General features: G+C 34.7%; 4 protein-coding genes across 5 annotated transcripts; all 4 read right to left on the reverse strand.

The window, feature by feature from the left end:
• Nucleotides 1-670: 670 nt before the first annotated feature.
• LOC143570289 (tobamovirus multiplication protein 2A-like) lies at nt 671-5,057 on the reverse strand. The gene is made up of 6 exons (XM_077055973.1): nt 4,955-5,057; nt 3,420-3,667; nt 1,619-1,718; nt 1,442-1,522; nt 1,044-1,358; nt 671-940 (listed from the first exon to the last, which is right to left on the reverse strand). Exons 2-6 carry the CDS (start codon nt 3,650-3,652, stop codon nt 833-835), a joined length of 837 nt encoding a protein of 278 aa, XP_076912088.1. The 5' UTR covers nt 3,653-3,667; nt 4,955-5,057; the 3' UTR covers nt 671-832.
• A 2,443-nt stretch (nt 5,058-7,500) lies between these two features.
• LOC143570273 (ribose-phosphate pyrophosphokinase 1-like) lies at nt 7,501-11,196 on the reverse strand. 2 transcript variants are annotated; one of them, XM_077055957.1, is made up of 9 exons: nt 10,985-11,196; nt 9,241-9,399; nt 8,913-9,161; nt 8,678-8,821; nt 8,421-8,588; nt 8,273-8,342; nt 8,125-8,206; nt 7,882-8,062; nt 7,501-7,834 (listed from the first exon to the last, which is right to left on the reverse strand). In XM_077055957.1, exons 1-8 carry the CDS (start codon nt 11,099-11,101, stop codon nt 7,882-7,884), a joined length of 1,170 nt encoding a protein of 389 aa, XP_076912072.1. In that variant the 5' UTR covers nt 11,102-11,196; the 3' UTR covers nt 7,501-7,834. The 2 variants fall into 2 exon arrangements, with proteins under 2 accessions (XP_076912072.1, XP_076912071.1); XM_077055956.1 differs by having other exon boundaries at nt 7,502-8,062.
• Nucleotides 11,197-14,394: 3,198 nt separating this feature from the next.
• Nucleotides 14,395-16,349, reverse strand: LOC143570300 (uncharacterized). The gene is made up of 2 exons (XM_077055985.1): nt 16,030-16,349; nt 14,395-14,974 (listed from the first exon to the last, which is right to left on the reverse strand). The coding sequence occupies exons 1-2, from the start codon at nt 16,347-16,349 to the stop codon at nt 14,395-14,397; spliced, it is 900 nt and encodes a 299-aa protein (XP_076912100.1).
• Nucleotides 16,350-17,763: 1,414 nt separating this feature from the next.
• Nucleotides 17,764-23,717, reverse strand: LOC143570274 (protein NRT1/ PTR FAMILY 7.3-like). Its single transcript, XM_077055959.1, has 5 exons — nt 23,502-23,717; nt 22,480-22,582; nt 20,579-20,796; nt 19,818-20,377; nt 17,764-19,014 (listed from the first exon to the last, which is right to left on the reverse strand). Exons 1-5 carry the CDS (start codon nt 23,526-23,528, stop codon nt 18,156-18,158), a joined length of 1,767 nt encoding a protein of 588 aa, XP_076912074.1. The 5' UTR covers nt 23,529-23,717; the 3' UTR covers nt 17,764-18,155.
• Between the last annotated feature and the right edge of the window lie 3,751 nt (nt 23,718-27,468).

Genomic DNA, 27,468 nt, shown 5'->3' on the forward strand with positions numbered 1-27,468 from the left:
ATGTTAACTTATCTGATAAACAGAAATTTAAAAAAATAAGTCAACTCGCCTATCCATGAGCTGAGACTAAGGGTTGTAAACGAACTGAATGTTCGACGAATCGTTATGTGAAAAGTTTATTTACGTTCATTTATTTAATAAATAAATAAACATGAACAAGGAATTATATCTGGTTGATTTAATGAATGAACATAAACAGAGGTATGTGTTTGTTCATTGTGTGATGGTACCAGTGAATGTTCGGTATTGTGTTTATTTATGATTGTTCATATATGTTTGCTAACGTCTGTTTGTTTGTGTTCGTTAGTGTTTGTTCATTTTTTAGTCATAAAAGGATATTTTTATATTTTAAGTTTATTGTGTTAAGTATTTTATGATAATTATATCAAGTAATTTAACTTTATCATTACTTTGAGTGATTATTTCTAATGTTAAGTAGTTGATTACTTGATTTTTTGCTTTTCAAGTTAATATATGTTTGTGTATATTTGTCTGTGCTCGTTTATGAAAAAGATGACCAAACACGAACAAGATCATTTCTTTAATAAACAAACACGAACAAGAATTTCAGTTCGGTTATGTGTTTGTAAATCGTCCATGTATCCGATAAATTCTTAACGAACGCACATGTAAAATGACCAAAAAAGAAAACTAATAAAAGTTATAGATCCTCTTTAAAAGTTGCAAATGAACTCAAAAACCAAGTAATATTACATAAAATCCAGTTTCAGCTCCATAAAAGTTTATTTTTATACACACTGTACAATAGTAAATTATGTTTTCACTCAACATAGATATATGATATATCACACCCAAGATTTAGTCATCTAGCTTACATGACCGCACATCGACTCTTCTCCTCTACTGGCGGCGTGTTCCCTTGTTGATACCTATTCGGGTCATTCGGGTTGTAAGTGAACTCTGATGTATCAAGCCCATACTGGAATCATAAAAACAAACATAACTTAATAAAGGGTTGGATAATATCATAATATTATATTTTTATTAATTTTTTATAAAATAGGAAATAATAAATGTCGAACCTTTTCCCTCATACGCGCACTCCACGCATCATTTCTGCCGGGACGAGTGTCAAGGGGCCCGCTAATAGGAATACCGGTGGCAGGAGCTGGTTGTCTACTGATCAAAGGTTGTCTTTGTTGTCTGGGACCGTTAATGTACTCATCATCACTATCGTACTTTGGTGGTGCGTTTGCAGCGCGTACCATTAAAGCTAATAGAAATATCAGAGCTTGTAATATGATAACTCCAAGTGCAACCCATTTAGAGATGTTCCAGTGTTTCCTTAGGAAATGATATATATTGTCGAAGTCTCCGGTTTTGTCAACTGGGATATCCTGAAAATAATGTTTTGGTTTTATTTAATCATATTATGCATATGAAAAGTGTTGGAAATGAAGGTGTAATGAAAAGAACTCACGGATTTCCAGCTTTTGTCAAAGAAGATAAAAGCAGCAAATCCGACTTCAATCAAGATTAACAATATCACGAGTAACGAGTACTGCATGTTCTTAAGGAAATCAACAAACCATGATAACAATAATAATAATAATAACAATAATAATAATAATAAAGCAATTTATAAAAGGTAGGATACACAAGTTAGGCAACAGCCGTTGCGTGTTGCTGCACCAATACACCCGCAACAAGATATGATAAAGAGAATTGCACCAACACCAATAAATAGATAAATGAACCTGCACCCGACAACAGTATTAGTTATTACTGTAAGTCTGTAACAGTTCAAGCGGGTCGATAGAACTGAGGGAAAGGCGGAAAGCTATGCAACATTAAGTAGGAAAACTCAATTTACACTCGGATCATAATACTAAAGATTTCAATCACTGATTTCCATAGCACCTGGATTAGCACTCTGAGATTTGGGCAAAAATAATTTGTAAATGGATTGACTCTCTGAGAGTAGTCAACAGTTCACTTGGGTCTATTCAAATTAGTCAACGGGTCAACACAGGCAAGTATATTAAACACGCTGACTTAAAAAAGATCCAAACAGGCTAGCACCACCCATGACCATTGTTTGTCTCGACACCACCTACTCAACGTTGTCGTCGCTAACATCGATACCGTCACACCACCACCACCGGTGCGACCGCCACCATCACCACCGCCTCCACTCACATCAATGCCGCCACGACAATCTCCACACCACCACCACCGGTACTTTTTTTTATACAATGACTCATTTCAATCCGACTCCCCATCGGAACCAGACTGATACTTTCTTTTAAAACAGCTCGTTTTGACTCAAACTCAATTTCCTACGAACCCATAACGACCCAAACCTGTTCTGACCCGAGCCCGCCCGACCCATGCAGTTTGCCAGGCTTATTCCTAGAACATCAAAATACAATTATCTGCCATCAACAGCTATAACTCCCGTTTAACAAATTCAAGTGCACAGGTCTAGCAAAAACCAGTACTCCAAGTCGCAATCGCCTCAAACTCAATAAACAAGGTGTAGGAAGAAATACTTAGATATATTCATATATCTGGTTTCATGAAACTGGAAAGTTATCTCCGGTAACAAGGGAAGTTCTGCAAGCTAATAACCGCAAACTACTTGTTATTGTCAATGATTACATTTACTAGCAAGCAAAAAATGTTTCTGTTGCGCAAATGTGGACAAAAAGTGTATAAGGTGACAAACTTGGGATAATATGGATATACGTATCTGAGATGGGCTTGACCTCAACCTGTTCAAACTAAATAAGCTCGAACTCAATCTCAGATTGTGGCTAGTTTAGCTTGAGCACAAGTCAAGCCTGAGTAACTCTTAACTCGGCTCTCTTAAACCCCTAGACTTTTAAGTTGAAAATAAGCAGTGAAGGCAAATAGCTACAAATGGCTGATGCAAAACAGGGACTTTAATGACAATCAAAAGCCCCAATTATTTGGCTATAATTTAAGTTAAAATAGCTCAACTAGTTTTTTCAAGCTCTTATTTCTCGAATCTTTTATTCTTAATCTACCTTTTACTCAACACAACATGCATTCTTGATCATACTTTCTCAACCAGCCAATCTTTGGTTATCGTCAATTTTTCTTTAGCATTAACCTGCATGCCTTACACAGTGCATTCGACATCTTAGGCAAATCCCACATCGTTCTGTTTACTAATTTCCTAACTAAAGGCCAACTTAGTATACAAGTTCACTCAATGATAGCCTAAATATTTATTAGTAACATATTTACAGCGTTTTAACAGTCACCTTGTTCAACTAAATGCATCATAAAAGTCCAAACTTAACGGTTAACATAAAACATAACAACATGACACACAAAAAAAAGTTAATTAACTTATACATATACAAGACATCACATGCAGGAAAAATACTCAAAATACAAAAACATCAAGCGCAAATGAGTAAGCAAATTACCAAGCAGTAGGCAACTTATCATAAAAGCTGCTGGTAGGCAGTGCCACAGCCAACAGCAAAGGGCGTCCAAGCTCTATCAACCCTTCATTTGATTGTACAGTATGAACACGATCGGTTTCCTGTTTGTACATAACAAACAAGTATATCCCATAGCCCACCATGGCCAAACCCGCAAAAGTCAACAAGAAGTTCAAAAGCTTCAACAAGCATTCCAAAAACCCCTTACAAGCCATCTTGTACTATTCACCCTGAGGCACATTAAACCACTAATGTTACACAACAAGATAACATGTTAGAAACTGCAAACATTAGGGAGATAAAACATCCTACAAAATTTTAGGAGTTGCATAACAGGTTGGATACAACACGACACGATTATCTGTGGTGTTAAGACACAAACGCGACATGATAACTAATCGTCTCAGTTTTACAAACATGACCACAAACCTGTTGAGAACAGGTTACACGACACGACCTGTTTATCGACTATGCAGGATGAGCAATAACCGAACCGTTAACCAAAACTGAACCGAAAACCGCAAAACCGAACCAATATAAACCAAAAATCGTTTATCAACTTTTTATTTTTTTATTTTTTTTACACTCGGGTTGCTAAAATTAGCCGAGCTGAACCATTCATATTTTCATATATTTGTAGCTTTTATGCCTCCATTTCATGTTTGATATCCCCATTTCGGGTATTTCTTCCTCCACTTCATCTATTTATACCTCCATTTCATGTATATATACCTCCACTTCATGTATTTCTAAGCAAAAATTTTAGCCCGAGTTTAGTTTGGTTACTAACTGAACCGAACCGAACCAAACTAACCGAATAAAAGTCAAGGTGTGCAATAATCGAACCGTTAACCGAAACCGAACCAAAAACCGAAAAAACCGAACCGATATTAACCAAAAATCGTTTATCAGTTTTTTTTTTGTTTTTTTTTACACTCAGTTAACTAAAATTAGCCGAACCGGACCATTCATATTTTCTTATATTTCTAGCCTTTATACCTCCATCTCATGTTTGATATCCCCATTTCGCGTATTTATTCCTCCACTTCATGTATTTATACCTCTATTTCACGTATTCCTAAGCAAACATTTTAGCCAAAGTTTGATTTTAGTTATTAACCGAACCAAACCAAACTAACCGAATAACCCGAACCGATTAACCGAAACCAATTGGTTAATCAATCAAAACATATTAACCGACGACTTTGGTTTAGGTTTCAGTTTATGCTAATAACCGAACCAAACCAAACCGAACTGTGCACACCTCTAGTCACTAGGGTTTACATATTGTTTATCGAGTATCAACTAAAGTTGAAGGCAGTAAGGCTAGTGGCATATAAAACTAATTAAGGCATATAATTTATTTCTTACACACGGACCATTTAACACGACACGCAGTCCTATTAACCGGTCCGTGTCATAAATTACTAAACTCTAAAGTGGATAGAATAGAATGAATAACTAACTAAAAAGTAAAACAAATTATAACAAACAATAATAATAATAATAATAATAACCTTGTTAAAATTGTGGATTGAACGATGATGGCGATGATGATAATAATCCGAATGGATATTAGTTGAGCAACTACTGATTGATGATTCACCCTTATTTATTTCTATGTTCTATTTTATATCCGAATTCAGAAATTTATATTATTATATCAATTCGGGAAAATGACACCGCCAAAATGCTACCAGAAATATTAAAATTACATTACTAGTCCCTTCTTAACTATCTGCTCACATCTAACTTTTTAAAACCACATGTTTTGTAGTGTGTCGAGCTCGGCTCGTGAGTTGTTTTATCAACTCGAGCTTGGTTTGTTTTGATTTACGAGAGTTTAGGCTTGAGCTCAGCTTGTTTTGAGCTTGGCTCGTGGGTCGTTTTATTAAGCTCGAGCTTGGCTTAGGCTCGACTTGTTTAAGCTCGTGTAGTATCTTAAACGAGTCAAAGCTTAGTTCGAACTTGGGTGTGCAGTGTCAATTTGATAAATAAAGCCCAAAAGAGGTAAAACTTAAAAAAAGACAAAAGGTTTGTTAATGCTTTACGAGCCTGAACGAGCTTTTCATACAAGGATCGAGCTCGGGCTTGATAACTAAACAAGCTTTATTTGAGGCATATGCTCATTTCAAGTTTTTTTATCGATACAATCTCAAGCAGTTCGTGATCAGCTCGGCTCGTTTGCACTCCATTTTATAAAAAATCAACATCCGAACGCATTAAAATTGGAACGATAAGTGTGTAAGTTGTGTGTAGCGATCCGAAATCACTATTATTTTGTTTGAACTATTCTTATCATGTCAAGCACCTCTTCAAACATTTCGTTTGGATATTTCGTTGAGTACCTTCGTGCAACATTTTCTTTTCGGTTGATAATCATGTAGTTCCGTTATTATCTATTTTCACGTGCTAGCAATCTTAACGAAAGAACATTAACACACAAGAGTATGTCGCATGTACATTAAATATTAGTATAGTACAAAATTCGTCGATTTAAGCTTAATCATCTCTAGTTGCATGTTTACAAACTTAACATTTTTACACAAATGTGTTACAATCAGACATTTAGACTAGTCAATTCACTATTTGAGTATCTAGATTATGTTTTTAACTCATAACTCCATTTTCATCCAAATCATCATGTTCATGAGTTCATCATCTACCACATTTGTTTGATTAAACTCATCCGATGGTGATTACTTATTTCTCAATAGTTTATCTAATGATTCTAAACCTATGGATACGGGTGTGTATGAGTCGATTTTGAGCTCAAACTGAACCAAAAACCGAAAACGCTTCTATGATGATCATAGTCTCTTATGATAATTGATTAATTAGTTTGAAGCATCAATTTGTACTGACGGGTGGTCCATGGGACAACCTTTAAGTGGTTTAAGAACAATAATAATCATGTGTTTAATGGGTTTATCTTGTTGAATTAGTTGACTATGGTTACTCATATAATTTCAGGTAGGAGAAGATAGAGAATGTAATTACGAGAACGCGGCCGAAAAAGGTGAAGAAAACGGACTTGAAACGAGAAAGTTAAGATGAAAACAAGGAGGCCATGTTAAAGGCCACCGTAGCTTACGGTAGCCACCGTAAGCTATGGTGGAATCTGAAGAAAAACCCACCGTATGGCAGTTTAAAACCACCGTAGGGCATTTGGAAGCCACCGTAAGCTACGGTGGCCACCGTAGCTTACGGTGGGCCTGACGTTGAAACTCGTAACAGCCTTATAAACTCGTTTTTGGGACACCTTTTGAGATCCTAATCATATCTTTTCACCTTAGAGCAACCAAGAGGCGATTTTGGAGTGCAAGAACAATATTTTGAGTGTGGTAATCATTAAAGACTCGTTTTTTATTCATATGCAAACTATAATCGAAGGAATGATGAACCGAATCATGCTCGGCTAAACTCCTTATTGTTTTCCCTCGGATTGTAAGGTTTATTTATGAATGTTTTGTTGAATGTTTATGCAATTTCTGAGATAATAACTGATCTTATTGATTTCATTATTATGGTGTTTATGTATTGGTTGATAGATTGTTAGTTTATCGAATTTGTGTTCTAAACCATCAGTTCTTTGTGCTTTAAGTAATCGAGATTAATCGGGAGGGATTCGGGGTTGGATAAACTAATTGGTTTTTGAGTGATTACCTTGCGTTTTATAATCCAAGTACTTGATCCTCAATTATCGCAATCGTTTACATAAACACGAACTTTATTTATTGTTCATCTCAGTTAAACATTAACTTTCACATTCATAGAAACCTGAAACCGAGGGAAGGCATATTGTCTCATATTGATTAAACTCGTTTATTGTTTTAGCTATTTTTTTTAATCAAAACCAACAACCAAATCTTTGAATTTACTTTTTGCACTTAGTTTAATATAGTTTAATTATAAAACTACTTAGTAATACATTTTTCACAAACTCCATGTGTTCGATATCCGCTTACCGCTATCTAATTAGTTGTATTCAGTTTATTTTTGAGTAAGTCTTTGACCTCACGTCATGTACCAGAATATTTAATCCTTCTTTAACACATGCTACATATTACTTGTTTTAATTTATGTATTTATCCTTGGAACCATTTTAAAAAACAATTAATATCAAGAGCGTTAACTGAAGATTTGAGATTGTCACAAATAACCCTTCAAGTCTTCTTATTTAGACTTTAGCCATAACAATTACAATTTACACTTTTAACCCTCAACCTGATAAATTTACACACTTTTGGACCAACTTTCATAATAATAAAAATGGACACACAAAGTTTACAAGGCTAGTTTCAACTCAACCATGAGCATTTCAATGAAATATGCATCAATGTTACACAAGGCTCATTTATCCTGAAACCAATCTATATTTCATAACAAAAATGAACCTCATCTCCAATTTTGTTTGTCTATACGTGTTCCCAAAGGCCAAAACTCATGTAAAGATGCTGCTTACAGAGCTATCATCATGAACACGCCAAATGGTCTCTCCCAAAAGATTCGCTACTGACAGAACTGTTAACTGTGGGAAGTAATGTTCTTCCTTTAACGGGATCGTGTTTGTAACAATCACTTCTTGGAAAAGTCCACTCGATAACCTCTCGATTGCTGGAGGGCTGCAATAATAACATTTCAAAAACATTGTTTATTTTAATAATATAAAATAGCATATGTTTACCTGAATACACCATGAGGACAACATGCATAAACTTCCCTAGCTCCCTCTTCATGAAGTAAAGCTGCACCTTTAGAAATAGTTCCTGAAATATAAAAGTCACAAAATATAAGAAAAATGTAAATAATATTTCACATGTAAAATGACTCACCGGCGGTATCAATCATATCATCCAACATCACTGCAACCTTTCCTTTAACGTCACCGATCAAATTCATTACCTGAAATTACATTTTGATTCGATAAAATAAAACATTTAACAAATAGTTAGAAAATATGTGGTTGGAAACTATAACTACCTCGGCTACGTTGTGTCCTTGACGCCTTTTGTCAACAATGACTAACGGTGCATCAGATAACTTTTTGGCAAATGCGCGTGCTCTAGCAACTCCACCAACATCAGGTGACACAACTACCAAATCATCGGAGCAAATTGACTTGCTAGCAAGATAATCAAGAATAACAGGCTTGTGGAACATAAGAAAACATATAATTGTCAGTTAAAACCTTAAACACGTTTCCAAACATATGAATATATTGTATTATTTATTATTACCTGACAGTAAACATGGTCAACTGGAATATCAAAATAGCCCATTGATTGCCCCGAATGAAGATCACAAGCAAGAACACGGTCTGCACCTGCTTCGGTAATAAGGTTTGCTACTAGTTTTGCAGCAATCGATTCACGCCCTTGAGTCTAAATCAATAATAAACATGTTATCATAACATATATGCATGCATACATAAATATATAAACTTAACTATTATTAATGAATATTTGAGTTTACTTTTCGATCGGCTCTAGCATAACCGAAGTAAGGGATAACAGCTGTGATGTTCTTGGCAGATGCGCGTCTGCAAGCATCGATGGTTACTAAAAGCTCCATTAGGTTTTCATTAGCAGGAGGGCTAGTAGGCTGCACAAGATACACGTCACACCCTCGGACACTTTCCTGCAGCTGAACATATATTTCACCGTCTGCAAACCGTTTTATTTTAATCATTCCAAGTTCAAGGCCCATGTAGTTCGCGATTTCCTAAAAAGAAATAAAATATAACATGCTTAAGAAAATTATGCATTTAAGGATTATGAACAAAATGTGGAGTATCGAGTACCTGAGAAAGTTCAGTATTTGCAGTGCCGGAGAAAATTTTAAGCCGTCCGTTAATAACAGTATGATTTAGGTGTCCGGCGTGCATGAAGTTGGGCAGGATTCCATCGTTAATAATTGGTACAAATGGTTTCTGATTCAGTGATTTGCTAATTTCACATCTCTATGAAAACAAAAACTGAAGATTATTGCAAAAACAAAGAATTTTGCTTAATGAACAGATGATCGAACAAATATTTTTCTTCATGTTCCTTCATTAAGAAAATGGGCATGTTCATTTTTAAAGACTAAACGAGCAGTTCACGTACTGTGGAGGTAGGATTCTAAATCCCCGGTACGACCTTTTATTTATTACATTATGCATTATATTTATTACATTACCGGGCCTGACCTATATAAGGAGTTCCTATATAAGGAGTCTTTATCTTTCATTTGAAGGGATCTCTTCTTGGATCATTGGCCTCAAACATATTTTGGTGTTTGTAAAACTCTTAGCAGTCACCTCCCCTCCCCCACTTTTCCATGGCAGATCTCTAGCAACCGGAGAAGAAGATCAAGGCGTCGGCTCGTTCATCTCGAAGACCGGATCCAATGTCGATGTTCCCCGGTCTTCGAGATGAACGAGCCGATGCCTTGATCTTCTTCTCCGATTGCTCGAGATCTGTCATGGAAAAGTGGGGGAGTGGAGGTGACTGCTAAGAGTTTCCTTTTTTTCTACAGACACAAAAATATGTCGGAGACCAATGATCCAAGAGGAGATCCCTTCAAATGAAAGATGAAGACTCCTTATATAGGAACTCCATGGCCATCATCATGAAATCCTACCTTATTGGGTCAAGCTGGTTAAAAGTTACCTTCACAATCCCCCAGCCCAATGGGCCTTAGTTAGTAGACAATAATAATGTAATAAATATAATACATAATGTAATAAGTAAAATGTCGTAATGGGGATTTAGGACCCTACCTCCACACGTACTTAAACAAACACAAAGAAAAATGAACAAATAAACTTAAACGAAAATAATTGACCGAACATAAAAGACCACATAAACGAACACCTTTTATGTGTGTGTGTATATATATATAACTACCTATGAATGTAATAATAATAATAATGTAATAAGTAAAATGTCGTTTAAGTTTATTTGTTCATTTTTCTTTGTGTTTGTTTAAGTACGTGTGGAGGTAGGGTCCTAAATCCTAGTTAGTAGACAATAATAATGTAATAAATATAATACATAATGTAATAAGTAAAATGTCGTAATGGGGATTTAGGACCCTACCTCCACACGTACTTAAACAAACACAAAGAAAAATGAACAAATAAACTTAAACGAAAATAATTGACCGAACATAAAAGACCACATAAACGAACACCTTTTATGTGTGTGTGTATATATATATAACTACCTATGAATCTATTAAAATTTAAATGAAAATAAATGAACGAGCGTAAATAAACGAACATAAACAGATGTTTACGGACATAAATGAACAAAGAAAACATGTGCAGTTCATTTAATAAAATGAACAAACATAAACAAACTTCCCATCAAACAGTTCACGAACGTTCAGATCTATTTTTCACGGAAAAAATTGTAAAAAAAAAAAAAAAAAAAAAACTAAACAATAATTTGACAAAACAAATTCTTCTTTTCCAACATATATAACCAGTTAAAACATAACATATCATAAAACAACAATACACAAATTTGTCTGCTCCATTAATACTCAAAGAGTAAACTTACTATGTTGTTAGCAGAAGCGTGGGAATACTTGTAAACGAAACGAGAGCGCGGGTAAAACAGTGAAGACGAAGAAGAGGTGGAGCATGTCGACGGAGATGGCAGCAGCAGAGCCGCCATCGATCAATTGCGGGTACAAAAAATTTTCAAGTGTTTCAACCTTGAAGAGAAAATTTTGTGAAATGAAATTTGTATGGCGCTACTTTGTTGTTATAAATCTGTTTATATGTTAGTTGTAGATTGATATTATTAATATTAATACTATTATTATAATATATGTAGGTATTAGTCCAGGTGGCAATGACATCCACCAAACGATGCCGTTTTGGGTTCTAAAAGAGTAAAAGCACAAAAGTGGACAAGCAACCTTAACCAACCATTGGGAACCTGATAGAGTGGTGTTTATGACTCGGGTTGTTACTGTGAAATCGTTTAAACCGGTTATTAGTTAAGTAATCTATTTGCCTTTTCTTAAATATTTAGTTTAATGAGGTCGGTATGCATTTAACAAGCCCCAATTTTATTTAGTGGCCTGATAAGCTCATATTATGAAACAAAACCGTTGGTAATGGATTGATTTCGGTTTATGATGCAATGGTATAAACAAAATAAAGGTCGGATCACGTTGATTCGGTGAATACCCGTGACGAACTTCGAAACTCTCAAATCCCACCCAAAGATTCTAGGGAAAATGAAGAGAAAATTGATAATTATTAAAATTCAAGTCTGATTGTTCATACTACATAACCAACATATAAATAAAGAGTCTAATACGAAATGAGCCTAAAACGGGCCATGGGCCAAACACAAACCCAAAAATAAAAACATAAAAAGTACTGAAAAAACAATAAAAGACCCATAACATAAAAAGTGCTGAAACAAAAACAATAATGTGCTCATCGTCTCAAGCTTCAATTTGACCGGTAATGGGCCTGAAACGGAGCTTCGTGGGCCAAGTTATCACCGTTTTCGTGGGCCACCTTTTGTTGCGCGATCTTGGGCCTCCAAATACATAATAGCCCGGTCTTCAATACTTAGGCCCACATCAGTTTACATAGATAAAAAGTTGTTATAAACAATTTCGCTTACGGTTAGATATTAAAACTATTAAAAGCAACTATGATTGTTACTTACACTACAATTTTTTATTTTTGTTTTTCAAAACTTTATCAAATATGATTTTAATTATTGAAATTATAAAATTGCTTTCCAAGTTTTCATATAATATTTTTAGTAACAAAATTATCTTATTTTGTATATACACAAAAGTATAATATATAGTTTTATCTGTTTTGTATTTGATATGTATATCCCACTTGGAAGTGGAAAATACCAAATTGAGGATGAGATTTGTTTGTGGATAGAATTTGTTGAGCTTGCAAATTGTCTTTATACAAAGGCTATTTTGTTAATGTTATCGTTGCTGTGTATGTAACTAGTAGCGAACCCACACGTTATGACTGGAATGTTGGAATTTGGTCGGAATCGTTGCATAAATAAAAAACAAAAAATCTCGGAAAAATAAGCCTAAAGAAAAAAAACAAAGAAAATGGAGATGGTGTTCGAATCCCGGTGGAAACCAGTAACGTAAATTGTTTAAAGGAAAAAAATTACTTAAATTTAGGGTTGTATGATAACTCTATTAAAGTTCAGTAACAACTGAAAGAAACATAAATTGGTTTAATAAATAAACCAAACTTACTTTTAGTCCACTCAATGAAGGCCATATGGCCTGGTAAGCGATTTAGCATTTTAGTGTAAATGTAGTTTTGAAATTTATATGGTTAGAAAAATATTTTATTACAAGACACCGAGATAGCTAAAAGAACTCTTTTCAAATTGATGTGTTAAAACATCCTTGATTCATTTGGTGTTCACATCTAGGCTTGTGCACGGCTAAAAACCGAATAGCTGGTGACTGAAATACGAAAGACCGTCAATTGGGTTTAAAATGCAGTAAATCCGGCCACTTAGGTTCAACGAGGTTAATATGCTTTTGGACTAATCCAAAAACTGAAAAATCATATATATGCATACCAATGACCAAACCAAGTATCGTTATTCAAGTTTGCTTCGACTCAATGGTCTGAACACGTTTTTGCTCAGGCTTACATCATTTTCTAAAGAAATATATTCATAATACACGGCGATACATATAAGGCATTCGTGTTTATATGCATAAGGTCATTTTCGAATAACAATTGTACTAGAGACATGTGAAAGATGTGTTTTGTAACATGTATGCATCAATTGTCAAGACATAGTCAAATTATACAACCTACGGCTACCACAATGGTCCATAGCTTTTAGGAAGAATTGTGTTCATATCTACAATAGGTCTCGTTTTCTAAAACATAAACGAGTAACACGATTAATCAACACAGATTCCACCAATCATAAAATACGACACGACAAACTTCTAGCTTCTATATTCATGTAGAGCTTGTGATGTTTAACTCCTTTCTCTAATCGATAATTCCTATTACATGAAATATATGATATTAAGTAACAAATTACCAAGTGTGTAATTAAGTTGTTTTAGTATTGATTCAATATTTAGACTAGAGATGAAAACAAACAAACGTAGCCAGTAAATTCATTTAGGTTAAAGTAGCTAGTGCGGTCCAAATTGCTATATGATAGTAAATTATGTGATAAATGGGTGTAAAAAAATCTTGGGCCTGTAAACCCAATTTATAAACCAACCCACTACACTACAACAACCGGTTAGGACTTGACCCAACCCGCCAATTCGTATACCTGTTCATAATCTCCTTCCCTCAAACCGATTTCTTTTGTCCTAAACTAGTTTCAACCCAATCCAAACCGGTCTGATTGAGCTGAACATTCTTGCCTCCAAGCCGGTTTCCAACCCGATTCAGTCTATCCCAAACCGGTTGTGACCCAGAGTTGACCAACCCGAACCGATTTGGATTTAAAACCAACTTTTACATGTCTACTTTTATGGCTGTAACTGTTTTGGATTTTAAAAATCCAATCAAGTTCTACATAATATGAATTCGCTACGTTTCATTCAGATCGGTGCCTGATTCATAAAAGAAAAAAACTTATAACAGAAATCGTTGCTTAACTACCGATGCATAATAAACGACTCGTCATCGTTCTCATTTAGGTTGTCGATTACATGAAGTTTATCGTACCAAATAACAAACTACTCGCATCGTTCTCATTTAGGTCTCGAATATAGTTCTATTTGGATTCAAAGACTTCTATACATGACTTGCATCTTCTATTTATATGATCAATTCATATTCTAACTTCTAAAACCAATCTCTATAAAACTAAATATACTCAAACTCAAAACAATATTATTCATAAATCAAAATCAATAAACCATCTATACTGGCTATACACATACAAAATCAAACAAGTAATCTAAGGTCTAAACCTCATTACGCCGACGACGCAGCCTTAATCGCCTTCTGCAGCTCGCTCTCCACATCCGTCACACCACCACTCTTCTTCATTTCCTTCACACTCGCCTCACCCTTCTTAAACCCACCCGAACTCCCACTCCGATTCAACTTAATCTCCTCCAACATACGTCTCATCTCTCGATTCTCATTCCGTAAATCACCCAACTCTCGACCCATCCACGAACACATCCCTTTCAACATCTCAAACTCACCCGACTCAATATCACTCCCCGATTTCCGACCCACATTATCCGCCACGTCATCAACCCTCTCAACTTTAATCTTATTCAATCTCAAATACGGCAAACCCGGCACTTGCTTATCGTATCCCGACAAAACGCCCACGCCCGCGCCCCACCGTAAGCCTACCTTGACCCGTCTACCGACCGGCAACTCGGTATCCGCCGCCACCAAAACCCCCGACAAAATCGAACCTTTCGCACCCGTTTCCACCGCCAATCCCTTCCATATACTTGCCCGATCCAACGACACAAACCCGTACGAATTATTCGAATTGTTCGAATTAACCGAATCTTTACCGTTAACTTTCTTACTACTAATTACAGAAGATACCGTAAGGTTTGTTTGCCGTATTTGAGCAAGTGCCGGGTTTGCCGTATTTGAGATTGAATAAGATTAGAGTTGAGAGGGTTGATGACTTGGCGGTTTGCCGTATTTGAGATTGAATAAGATTAAAGTTGAGAGGGTTGATGACTTGGCGGATGATGTGGGTCGGAAATCGGGGAGTGATATTGAGTCGGGTGAGTTTGAGATGTTGAAAGGGATGTGTTCGTGGATGGGTTGAGAGTTGGGTGATTTACGGAATGAGAATCGAGAGATGAGCCATGCCCAGTTTGCCGTAAGGTTTGTTTGGATTCTTTTGGCGAGCATGCAGTTCACTGCAAAGAGTTGCCTGGGTTTAAGTACAGGCATGATTTGGTGAGGGATGTTCTATGCGATGTTCTTAAACGAGCCGGAATTTCGGCTAAAAAGGAAGCCCCCGTAAACTTTCTTACGGATCCTCAAGAAGGAAGATCTACATTACGACCGGCCGATATTCTTGTTTTTGGGTGGGTGGGGGGAAAACACGCTTGTGTCAACCTCACAGGAGTGTCCCCTCTTGTTGGGATTAGGGACACTGGATTTGTAGCAGGCCAGGCAGCATTGAAGGCGGCATCGGGCAAGGTTGCTAAACACGAGAGAGCTTGTTTGGAGAAGGAAAATCAACACGTGTTTATCTCTTTCGCCTTTGACACTTTTGGTTTCTTAGCTCCGGATGCCGTGGACCTTTTGAATAGGGTTCAGAAAGTTGTGTATAGTAACGTATCAGCCCATAAGAATCAAAACTTTGTTTTTAGTCGGATTGGGTTTGCTATCCAAAAGGGGGTTGAGGCGCAGCTTGTTGCCCGCTTACCTGCCATTTCATTGTAAATCGTTTGGATGTTTCTATGAAGTCACATAATGTAATATACCAGAGCTAAATCTATTAGTCAAAAAAAAGAAGATACCGATTTACGAAAACTAAACGATCCCAATTTGGGTTTAAATTGAATTAAAAAGCTAGGGTTAGGGTTAGGGTTAGGGTTAGGGTTAGGGTTTTGAGGCGAAAACGAGAAATTAGCAGATATTATTAACGGCGAATTGTTGGGGGAGCCGGAAAGACTGATTCTTGACTTAAGAGTGACTGTGACTGGTGCTGCCGTGGCGGCGGTGGCGGCGGCGTTGTAGGAAAGTTTGAGAGATGGGCCGGCGGCGAAGTGGGTACGGAGAGATAAGGAGAGTGTGTCGGCGGCGGCGGAGTGGTGGTGGTGGGTGGCGGTGGCGGTGACGGCGGAGAGAAATGGGAGGTTGAAGACGGCGATTGGGATTTTGGCTTTGAAGATGAATGGGTTTAGGGTTTGTTGTTCGTCGAGTTTTAGAGATAGTTTCATGATTATTACTCCAATCAAAGGAATCACCTTTTTAATAATAATAAAATTTGAAGCATTTTGTTTATCGGATGAAAAGAAAATTGTGACTTGAGGTTGAAGACGAAGAACCTTGTTTGTATGAGAGTTGTGTACTTGAACAGGACTATGTTGTCTTTTAACCAGTGTTGCAAAAATCCTGAATGGGTATCGATTAATTCATGATTAATCGCTAGTCTGCACTTCACTAATTAATTTTGGGCTATTCGACCAATTAATCGGTCAATCGTCAAATCCGGCCAAAATGACCGTTTCCGGTGAGATTCCAACCAAAATCAGCTGTTTCAGCTGAGATTTTGACCAAAATTAGCGATTTTCGGTGAGATTCTAGCAAAAACCAGCGGTTTCCAGCGAGATTTCGGCCAAATATGTTTGTGTATGTATAAAACTGAAAATTACATATAAAAATGTGTATGTGTATATATAAAACTGAAAATTATACATTAAAGTCTGATTCGATTAATCTCGATTAATCGCTAGTCTCCACCCTACCGCTCGACTGGCGACTAGCGATTTTTACGACACTGCTTTTAACCGAGTTCTTATAAGTTTTTAGTGACTGACTTGGGCGTTCTTTCGAACATCATATCGTCGGTTGTCACTTGACAGTCGTTATGTCACCATCTTTTACTAGGATGAAAACCCGGGTGAGCTTGGGATTGGGATTGATAACCTCGTAAGCCTAACTCAAATCATCCATTGTCATAATTTGCCAAAAGTGACATAAATATAGATCGAATTGGATATTCATTGAAGAACCCAAGTTTTTACCACTATGCTACAAGTGGGAATGGGGATTCGCCAAGAGCTTATGTATGTTTTCGAGTGCGGGTGAGTAATATCTTAATTGTGAAGGTAAATAACCAAATCAAACTGTGCACACCCCTAGTTTTCATGTTTGAGTTTAATTAGTTTAACTACTTGATTACTTAATATGTTTATGTTTGTATTTATTTAAAAATTAAGGTTTTCGAGCTTTATCCATTTGCATCCTAATGGAAAAATCTAACGAAGTTGGTAAAACCTGACCTACCCATTTAACAGAGAAGCCTGACGAAGTTAGCTAAAAGAATGTACATGGTATAAAATTGGAAACCTTAGGCCTTAAATCGTTAAGAAAAGAACATGTTTAATACTCAAGTAAATAAACTTGTTAACACTCATGGAGTAAAACCGAAATTACCAATTATATGATATAACTATTATCAAGGAAACTAAACACCTCCTTGTTGATCAAGAGTCATAACGTATACTCGTTGTATTTTCAATAAGTTTTCTTTGTAACTTTCTCGTGGTACCCTTGTATGTAACTGATTAATAATAAATAATACGCGGTTTTCATTATTCTATATACGGTGTCCCATGTATTTTAATTTTTAACCATATTTTTAGTTAAAAATGCATCTTAATTTAGCAAGAACATAGTGAATTCAGATGAAACAGATCTCTCATAACCATAAATTATTAAATTTGTTACAACATACAAACTTCAACTCACAAATGACAACACAAATGTTAAATCAGTGTCCTGTTACACAACAGAACTAAACTAATCAAACTAACATCATATCACTTGATGAATCCAAAACCACTACACTCACCATCTTAACCATAAACCAATATCGCCATTCGCTCCGAATCCTCAGTTTCCATACCACATTCGACGTAACAGAAACCACGGTCACTTCATCCTGACCCGACCACAAACTTTTTAAACCGAATAAAACCATATTCACATTGTTATTTATTTATATTTTGGACCGTTTATCTTTAAATTATTTCACTATCATCAGTCTCATCCATTTCTTCATTATTCTTCCCTTCGAGTTTAATACTCTTGTACCATTTCGCAAACACAATGTAAACCAACAAATCGACCGCCGTTAATCCAGCTAGCAGGAAGTAAAACCTGTCTAGATGCCCTCGGTTCAAATTCCCGGGAATCCACCCTGGCATATCGTCTTCGGTTGATATCTTCATAACAATAGTCACAATAAAACTACTAACATAATTCCCAAGCGAAATAGACGTCATACAAAGCGCACTTCCAAAGCTCTTTAACGCATCAGGCGCTTGTGCGTTGAAAAACTCGAGCTGGCCCACATACATAAACACTTCAGACGCGCCCACGAACGCATATTGAGGCACTTGCCAAAATATGCTCAACGAGCTCGAGTCTTGACTAGCATACTTTAGTCTATAACATTCCACAATGCCAGCCGAAACCATTGCTAGTATTGCGATAATAAGCCCGATTCCCATTCGTTGAAGCTCGGTTAACCCTTTGGAGTCTTTCTTTTTAAACATTAACACGAGTGGAGTGATGACTCTTCGGTTAAGGAATACGAAAAGTACGACGCTTAATATGTCGAAACTAGACATGCTAGAAGCGGGGATTTGGAAACCGGATATTGTGCTTCTCATGGCTGTGCCTTGTTCGACGAATAGAGACGCCATTTGTGTAAATACAACCGAGTATATTATCGTGCATAGCCAAATGGGAAGCAATCTTAATATGCATTTCACCTCTTCGACTTGTGAAGCCGGACATAGAGTCCACGGGTTGTGAGTGTTCTCCTTCGGGTCGTTGAAATCCCGCGAGGTAATGAATGCTGCTTTATCCAAAAACCTGCATTAGTTAAGCTAATATCAGCTATGGTTTAAGGGTGTAAACGAGCCAAGTCAGGCTAGTCAGCTACTCAAGGTCGGCTAGCTACAAGCTCGAATCAAGCTGCTTAAACAACTAGAGCCCGAGCTTGAGCCTAAATATAATCTTGTTTAATAAACTAGCCCCACCTTCACTTATCAAGCTGGCTTGCCAACCAAAATGAGCCTATTATCATTATAGATTTTATTTTATATTTTATATATCGAAAGCTCGAATCAAGTTGCTTAAACAACTAGGGCCCGAGCTTGAGCCTATATATAATCTTGCTTAATAAACTAGCCCGAGCTTCACTTATTGAGCTGGCTTGCGAGCCAAAATGAGGCTATTATCAATATATATTTTATTTAATGTTATATCTAATAGTTATCATATATAAACTTTTATTAGAATTAACTAAATAACGCATATTGTTTATATAAAAATAATTATAAATATAGGTTAATTATTAAATAATAATATAAATATAGGTTAATTATTAAATAATAAACACGTCGATTTGAGTTGTATTTTATCTCAAACGGTCTAAATGGCAGGGGCGAAGCATAGTGAGGGCCAGGGGTGGGTCTGGCCCTGTTTTTTCACACAAGAGTGTAAATTTAGCCGTTTTTCACCCTAAAATTTTTTATACGTAGTGTAAATTCACCCGTTTTTGACCAAAAAATTGTCCCTCGTTTATGAAATTTTATACACTTTGAGCCCCCCCCCCGGGCGGGCATTCTTGTCCAAGGTTCGCTAAATGGGTAATAACAATATTATTGACTTACTTGAATTCATGTGTATGAAGTATCTTTCTTCCAGTACTCAAAGAAGTATCTTGATCCTCTTCAAACAAGCACTCTTTACCTTGTGGCAACTTAACCTTCCACTTCTTTGAAGCAGCCACAAACACTTGACAAAATCTGTTCAACGGGTTCCCACTCGGCTTAAAATGCCGGTACCTCACCGTGCACCCAAGAAACAACGCGAGTCCAGCAAACGCTGACCCGGTCGACACCCAAAACCCGAGGGTCCACATTCCTTCATCCTCAAAGTAACTCAAGAATGTGTTGGAAAAAAGTGAACCAAGGTTAAGTGCAAGGTAAAAGTAGCTAAAAAAAGCTACTTTTGAGTGTGCTTCATTGGTGTCCTCTTCATCAAATTGGTCAGCGCCAAATGTTGCGATATTCGGTTGGTAGCCCCCGTATCCTAACGCGATCATGTATATCGAAATGTAGAATAACCCGAGTTGCCAACTTGAGTGGCTACTGCATATAGTTGTCCGGTCACCGCAACCTTTGGGAGTGATCAAGAACATGCTTGATGCTATAGATAGCCCTCCTAAGCCCTATTAAGATTTGAAACTTAGTTAAATTTACCGTTTTGCCCTTCAATGAGCATAATCAGGACCGTCCCTAAGAATCTCTTAACGTCTGGGCCCCGGAGCGAGTATTAAATAATGGGCCCATGGGAAAAAAAATAAAAACATATGTTTAAATGTTTCGGGCCCTGGGTGGGCCGGCCCTAGGTAATTAATTAAAGAACGTACCAACACAAAGATGGCTTGAAAGATGGCACAAGTTTTGTATCTACCCCAATACGAGTCGCTGAGAAAGGCACCAACAAGCGAGAAAATGTAAACGGTTCCCGTCCATTTGCTAACGCTGTTTGCAGCCTCGGCATTGCCTTGTTGTAGAACCCGGGTTAGATACAGCACTAGGTTCACCCCAACTCCAAAAAAAGCTAGTGTCACTAGTCCTTGATTCACTGTAAAATAACATAAATTCTTGTTTAATGACAACCTTTTATTTAGCATACATTTTTTTTGCACGAAAAAACGTGTGTGACATATATGCTGGACCAACTTCACTTGTTAATTTTTGAAATAAAATTTATATACATAAAAGACAAAAAAAAATAATAATTGTATTGTCATCACTGAAACCATGTCCTAAACATCTACCGAGCCCAAGATGAGGTCTGGGCCGGCCATGTGATGATCATACAAAATTAATGTTGGTATAATATAATCTTGTCGCGTTGTATAATAAGCTTGCGTGCAAGGATTCACCCGTCGCGTGTCGGATACGTCTAAATTTTTGCATGATTAAGCAAATACATACCCACTATATTATTAGTATATTATCCTGTTCTTATTATTACACCTCCGAAAGTAGAATCCTTTTTTACTAATTAACCAATAATATTTGCATTAATAATTACTTGATTTTATAAGTAACCAATAAACTTGCATTTAGAATTACTTAATAATGATACAAAAACGTTTCATTTCAAAATTAATAATATGGATACGTATTTTATGTATCACTACAGGAACAATGAGTATCTGACGTATTTTTTTTGTATAAGTTTATATATAAGACCATCATCATCATCATCATTGTACTCAGTATATCCCACCAATAGCAAAGCTATGGTAGGGTCTGAGGAGGGTAAGATGTAGACAGCCTTACCTCTACCCCATGGGGATAGAGAGGCTGCTTCCGGTGAGACCCCCGGCTCGATAGTAGTTTTGCATCAAGCCTTGGACATAAGGCACATAGCACTCAATCATCGGGACACCGGCTGATTGGTGCATGTACCCTTGTCTTTCGGCTATCAACGCCACCACATGATGCCTGATTAACCTTCCATCACTTTTAACGTTATTTTCACAAAATTAGTAAAATAACGTCAAAATTAATGCAATTTTACTTTTGCCCACCTGAGGGTTCACACATATATACATTATATGCGCGCACCGCAAGCAGGGCACCTTTATATATAAGACCGTTTTTAATATATTATTACCGGTTTTGAATCATAAGTGGACATGTTCTTTTTTAGATACCGTTTTTTTATATATTTCTTAACAAAAATTATCAATTTTTTATAAAACTATTATAGATACAAATTCAGTGTCTTTATCAAGATTATTTGCTCCCAATTCTTTGGAATTTATTGCGTAATTAATTATTAATTAAATGCGGTTTTCTCATCAAATAACTAAATAAAACTATGCCCACACATAGAGCTATCAAATTGTGAGGATACAATAAGCATCCACCATTCTAAACTTTCGGAAAAAAAGTTAACTTTAATTTATATATATGTATATATGTATGCATGTATATATTTAAATTAAATTAATATAGAGAACCATTTAAACATTATTATTCCGTAAATCTCATTATGCATGAGAGAAATTTTAAAAGAAAAAAACGAATGGATTACATGTAGTGTACGTGTGTGTAAACACACACACATGGTCACATGGAGATATAAGTTGGCTTATCCGATGTAACAGTTAATAAAAAATATATTCCAATGAAGATATATAACTAGATAAGTAAAGTATAATATCAAGTTTATAACTTATATATATATATAATTATTTTGAGGAAATAAATAAATATAAACCAGGTATGTTAAACTTATAATTATATATACCTAGGATAATAGTTCCAGCTGTCCATCGACCAGTTTTTGCTTTGATAGCTGGTTGTCCATGAAAATCTACTGTTCCATCCATGGTGTTTGTCTCTTTATTACCCTGCAATTTATTTATTTATTAATTTATCATAAAAAAAATATTACATGTTTTTTTTTCTAAAAAAATGTAAAACTAATATATGTGTTCACGTGTTGTGTTGTCCTATATTGTTATAGCCCACGTGTGGTGTGTTACATGAAAACCTGACACTTCTGAAACGAACACACAGTGTCATTTTCCAAATTTTACAAAGTTTTCCAAAGAAATAGATGATCATGCTATTGCTAGCTGGCTCTTGATCAACAAATGCCGAATTAACTGTTTTTTTTAATTTTTTTAATAAACTTGATCGAATTCGGAAAATTTCAGTAAGTTGCTTGTGTGAAAATAGCGGGATTAAGGGGTCGTCGGGTTGCTAAAACGATGGTGTGTATATATAGTCGGTATTTAATTAGAGCAATCATAGCAGGTTCTTTGTATTTCTAAATTTCAAAGAAACAATCAGAGTAACTAGTAAAATTAGTACATCAACATTTCTAAAATAAAGAACGATTATAGAGAAGTTATAGTGTTTCTCTAAGTATAAAAATATATTGTTCTATATATTTCTTGTGAGTGGAAGATATATAATAATAATAATAATAATAATAATAATAATAAACAGATAAAAAATATTATTTAATTGAACAGAGAAGGATATAGAGAATGAGATAGTGGATATTTTAAAAAAAAATAGTTAAATTTTAAAGATAAATGAGTTTTTTTAGCTGAGTTAGGGAGGTAGAAGCTAGCTGACATAATGTTGAGGGTATTGCACAAGGGGTTAATATAGGTTAGGGAAGGGAATATCGTATTATCGTATATTAAAAATACATATCAAATCGAACTAATTGTAACTTGAAATGCATGCGAAAATCGTACAGTTTGTATAAAATGATCATATAATATAGAAATCATATAAGAGAGAGTGAGTAACCACCTTTGTAGATATATTGAGAGACTCCATTTTGTTGATGAAGTTAAAGAGAGTGTGTGTGTGTGTTTTGAAGTTTGTATGAGACAAGACAAATTGCTGAAGAGGCTTCTTGTGGGAGATGATGGATTCATGGATAAAACACAAGTGCTCTTATAGACATTCTTTTACTAAAATTAACGGTCCAGATCAATCTGATGAAAATGTTATCAACCACATGTATACTTTTGTTATTTTGTAGTTTTGTTTATTTAAGAAATATATAACAATTTCTATGTTTAGTATTTGTATCCTCTTTAATCCAAAAACAAACTGCTTTTAGTAAGCTTTATTAAAGCTCGACAATTAAACTAACTTGTGATTTAGATACACATCATACAACTACAAACTCTTGTTATATGTAGTTAATTATATGTCACGTATAGAACTATTGTAACACAATATATGGTCGTAAAAAAGCTATTTACTATGAAAATTGTGCTTGCAAAACTGTTGATCAATTTTTAACGTGCAATTTTGTCGCAAAAATGTGCGTCACGTATTCAACTGTGATGCTTGAATGCTTTTCGTGTTAGTACACAAATTTTATGTCCTTTTGTGAATATGTGGGTCAATATGTTACGAAAAGCATATACTTAGATGGTTTTTAATAAAAAGGAACGGGATTTTATAGGTATTAAACTGTATTTTAAAAGTTTTTGTTTTTGTAAATAACAAGTTTTCTATGTTACATATAAATATTTTCAATGTTAATCAAATTATAAATGTTAATGTAATTCTCAAAAGGACTAGTTTTTGAACTTTTTGTATTATTATAAAAAATGTTTTATAAGTTATATTAAATCAAAGGAAATATTTGATCACATTTTAATACTTGTTAACTTAAATAAACTTATCTCCAATGTTATAGGTTTTAGTCTCACTCACTTGAGATCAATATGATAAATGTTAACGGTTAAAACTAAATTGATAATAATTTAATTTTATTACATAAGTGAAATTATTACATAATTTAGCATAAGTTGGTTGTGGCTTAATGGTAGAGCACTCACTTTACAAGTGAGAGGTAGGGGGATCAAACCTCACTACCACCAACTTATATGGAAGATATGAGGGATGACTCTGACTTGTCAGGGTTCGAGTCCTGATCTCACCCGATTTTACCGGCTCCTCGCTGTCGTGCCGTTTGGCGGGAGTGGGGGTCGGGTTTTATCCGGTGAATCCCTCAACAGGTGGACCGCTAGGGGCTCCGTCCGTCCGGAGTAGTGACCGGCTCAAGCTACTTTAGCCAATTAGTTGGCCGTTCAAAAAAAAAAACATAATTTGACATGTTATTTTCAATTGTGACCGCACTAAAAATACCTAAATAAATGGGCCCTTTATTCACGAATCACTTTCTTTTCACCTTTTAATTTGGGTGCTTTTTTCCATTGATGATGCAATGTTTTTTGTCACACTCTATTATTAAAAAACAAGCGTCGCATCATGATCAATAACTTTTAAAATTATGGGTAAATATATAAAACTAGTTTTTATTCCATGAGGGTTGTTTTATGTTGTTTGTTCTAATATTTATTTATTTTTTGAATTTATATTTTTTTATTGTATGAAACTTAATAATATACTTATGGTTTGATGATAAATTGTTTCACAAATAAATAAGATGTTATAACCCGGTTTTAAAAACTATATGGTTTTGATGAGACCTAAGACCCGTTTATTTTTTACGATAAAATTGGTTTTTTAATTATAAATAATATTTATGAAAGTTAATAATATATTTATGGTTTGATAAGACTCAAGACCCGTTTATTTTTTTACTATCAAATTGGTTTTTTAATTTAAATAATAAATATATCTTTAAAATTTTAAAATAAATAAGATATTAATTTTTATTATATCCTATTTTATAGGATTTTTACATCAATAATTTGGTGAGAATAATTTTTAATTTAATGAGATGATATAACCCGTTTAAGGAATATATGGGTTTGGTAAGACCCATACCCATGAATTCGGGTCAAATGCATGAGAAGCCTCCATTTAAAAATCAAGCAAATCTGGTGACTCCAAAAAAATGGGGAGCGATCACATAACGACACGTAGGATTTTTATGTTTTCGTTTATATATTATATATATATATATACACACTAGTTTTTATCCCCCGTATTACGGGGGTTGTTTTATATTATTTGTTCTAATGTATATTTATTTTTTGAGTTTATATTTTTTATTGTATGAAAGTTAATAATATACTTATAGTTGGTGATTAATTATTTCACAAATAAATGATATGTTATAACCCGATTTAAAAACTATATAGTTTTGATGAGACCCAAACCCGTTTATTTATTTTACTATAAAATTAGTTTTTTAATTATAGATAATATTTATGAAAGTTAATAATATACTTATGGTTTGATGAGACTCAAGACCCGTCTATTTTTTACTATAAAACTGGTTTTTAATTTAAATAATATATATATATATATATATATATATATATATATATTTTAAAATAAATAAGATATTAATTTTTAGTATATTATATTTTATAGGATTTTTACATCAATAATTTGATGAGGATAATTTTTAATTTAATGAGATGTTATAACTCGTTTAAAGAATATCTGGGTTTGGTAAGACTCATACCCATGAATTCGGGTCAAATGCATGAGAAGCCTCAATTTAAAAATCAAGTAAATCTGGTGACTCCAAAAAAAAGGGAAGCGACCACATCGCGACACATATGATTTTTATGTTTTCGTTTATATATATTATAAATTTATTAATAACCTTCTAGATAATATAATGAAATACAAAGGTTGATTTAATTCTACAAGAATTGTAAATATCTTAAGATATATACTATTTAAGGTAACAAATTGCATGGTTTAAACTTGCCAACTTAATCATGAAAGTCTATGCATGAAACTCATAGTACTCTTAATTAACTCGACCTCATTAATCTAGACTCGATTTGTAATTTTTAATGAATTTTAATTTAGATTTGAGTTTAACTCGTGCCTGTTAAATCATCTCATTAATTTACTCGATCAATTAGTACGTTTAACAACGATATCAAGTTTTTCACAAGCGACACAAAGTGTTTGCACCATGTTAAAATGTTGTTACATAGGCCAATAAACAAACCGAATGAACACGAACAAGAAAATGTTCGTGTTCGTTCAATTATTTTTAAGCGGACACGAACATGAACACTTAATTTGACAAATACTTGTGTTCATGTCCGTTTATGTTCGTTCACTTAAAATCTAAACGAATGTTTTACGAACATAATTAAAACAAACGATAAATGAACACATATAAACAAACGTAAATGAGCACAAACAAACATAACAAATATAAATTAAAAAAAATTAAATGAATGAACAAACAAATATAATAAATCATTAAATGGATTATTCATCCAAAAATGAACATAAACAAGCATAACCGAACGTTCACGAGTATAAATGAACGAACAAAATATGTCTTAATGTTCTTTCATTTAATTAAATGAAGACAAACTTCTTGCTCATGTTCATTTGCACGTTTATTAAGCAAACACAAACAAAATCCTCACCGAACAATTCATTAAACATTCAGTCCGCTTACACTTAGTTGTTAACATGTAAGTGGAGATTTGGAAATTGACAAGGACCTTATAAAGGGGCTGTTTGGTAGCCTTTAAATGACCATGAAAAGGATACCTTGTAATAGTTTATAACCTCTTAATGGTTAAGAGGTAACCATCTTAACCATTAAGACTTATGGCTATCTCTTAACCATTAAGAGGTTAAGAACTATTAAAAGGTAGCATCTGAATGACCATTAAAAAGGCTACAAAGCAGCCACTAAATATTTAAATCATTTCACCGTATAATTAAATATGTGATTTACCTACTTTTATATCGCACTTATATTTTGTTGCAAGAAGCAAAGGTTACTAAAAAGATAACAACTGTTGAA

The sequence above is a fragment of the Bidens hawaiensis genome, unplaced genomic scaffold, assembly GCF_021521415.1.
Source record: "Bidens hawaiensis isolate Kalapana, Puna unplaced genomic scaffold, B.hawaiensis_p1.1 tig00024867_1, whole genome shotgun sequence".
Taxonomy (NCBI): Eukaryota; Viridiplantae; Streptophyta; class Magnoliopsida; order Asterales; family Asteraceae; genus Bidens; species Bidens hawaiensis.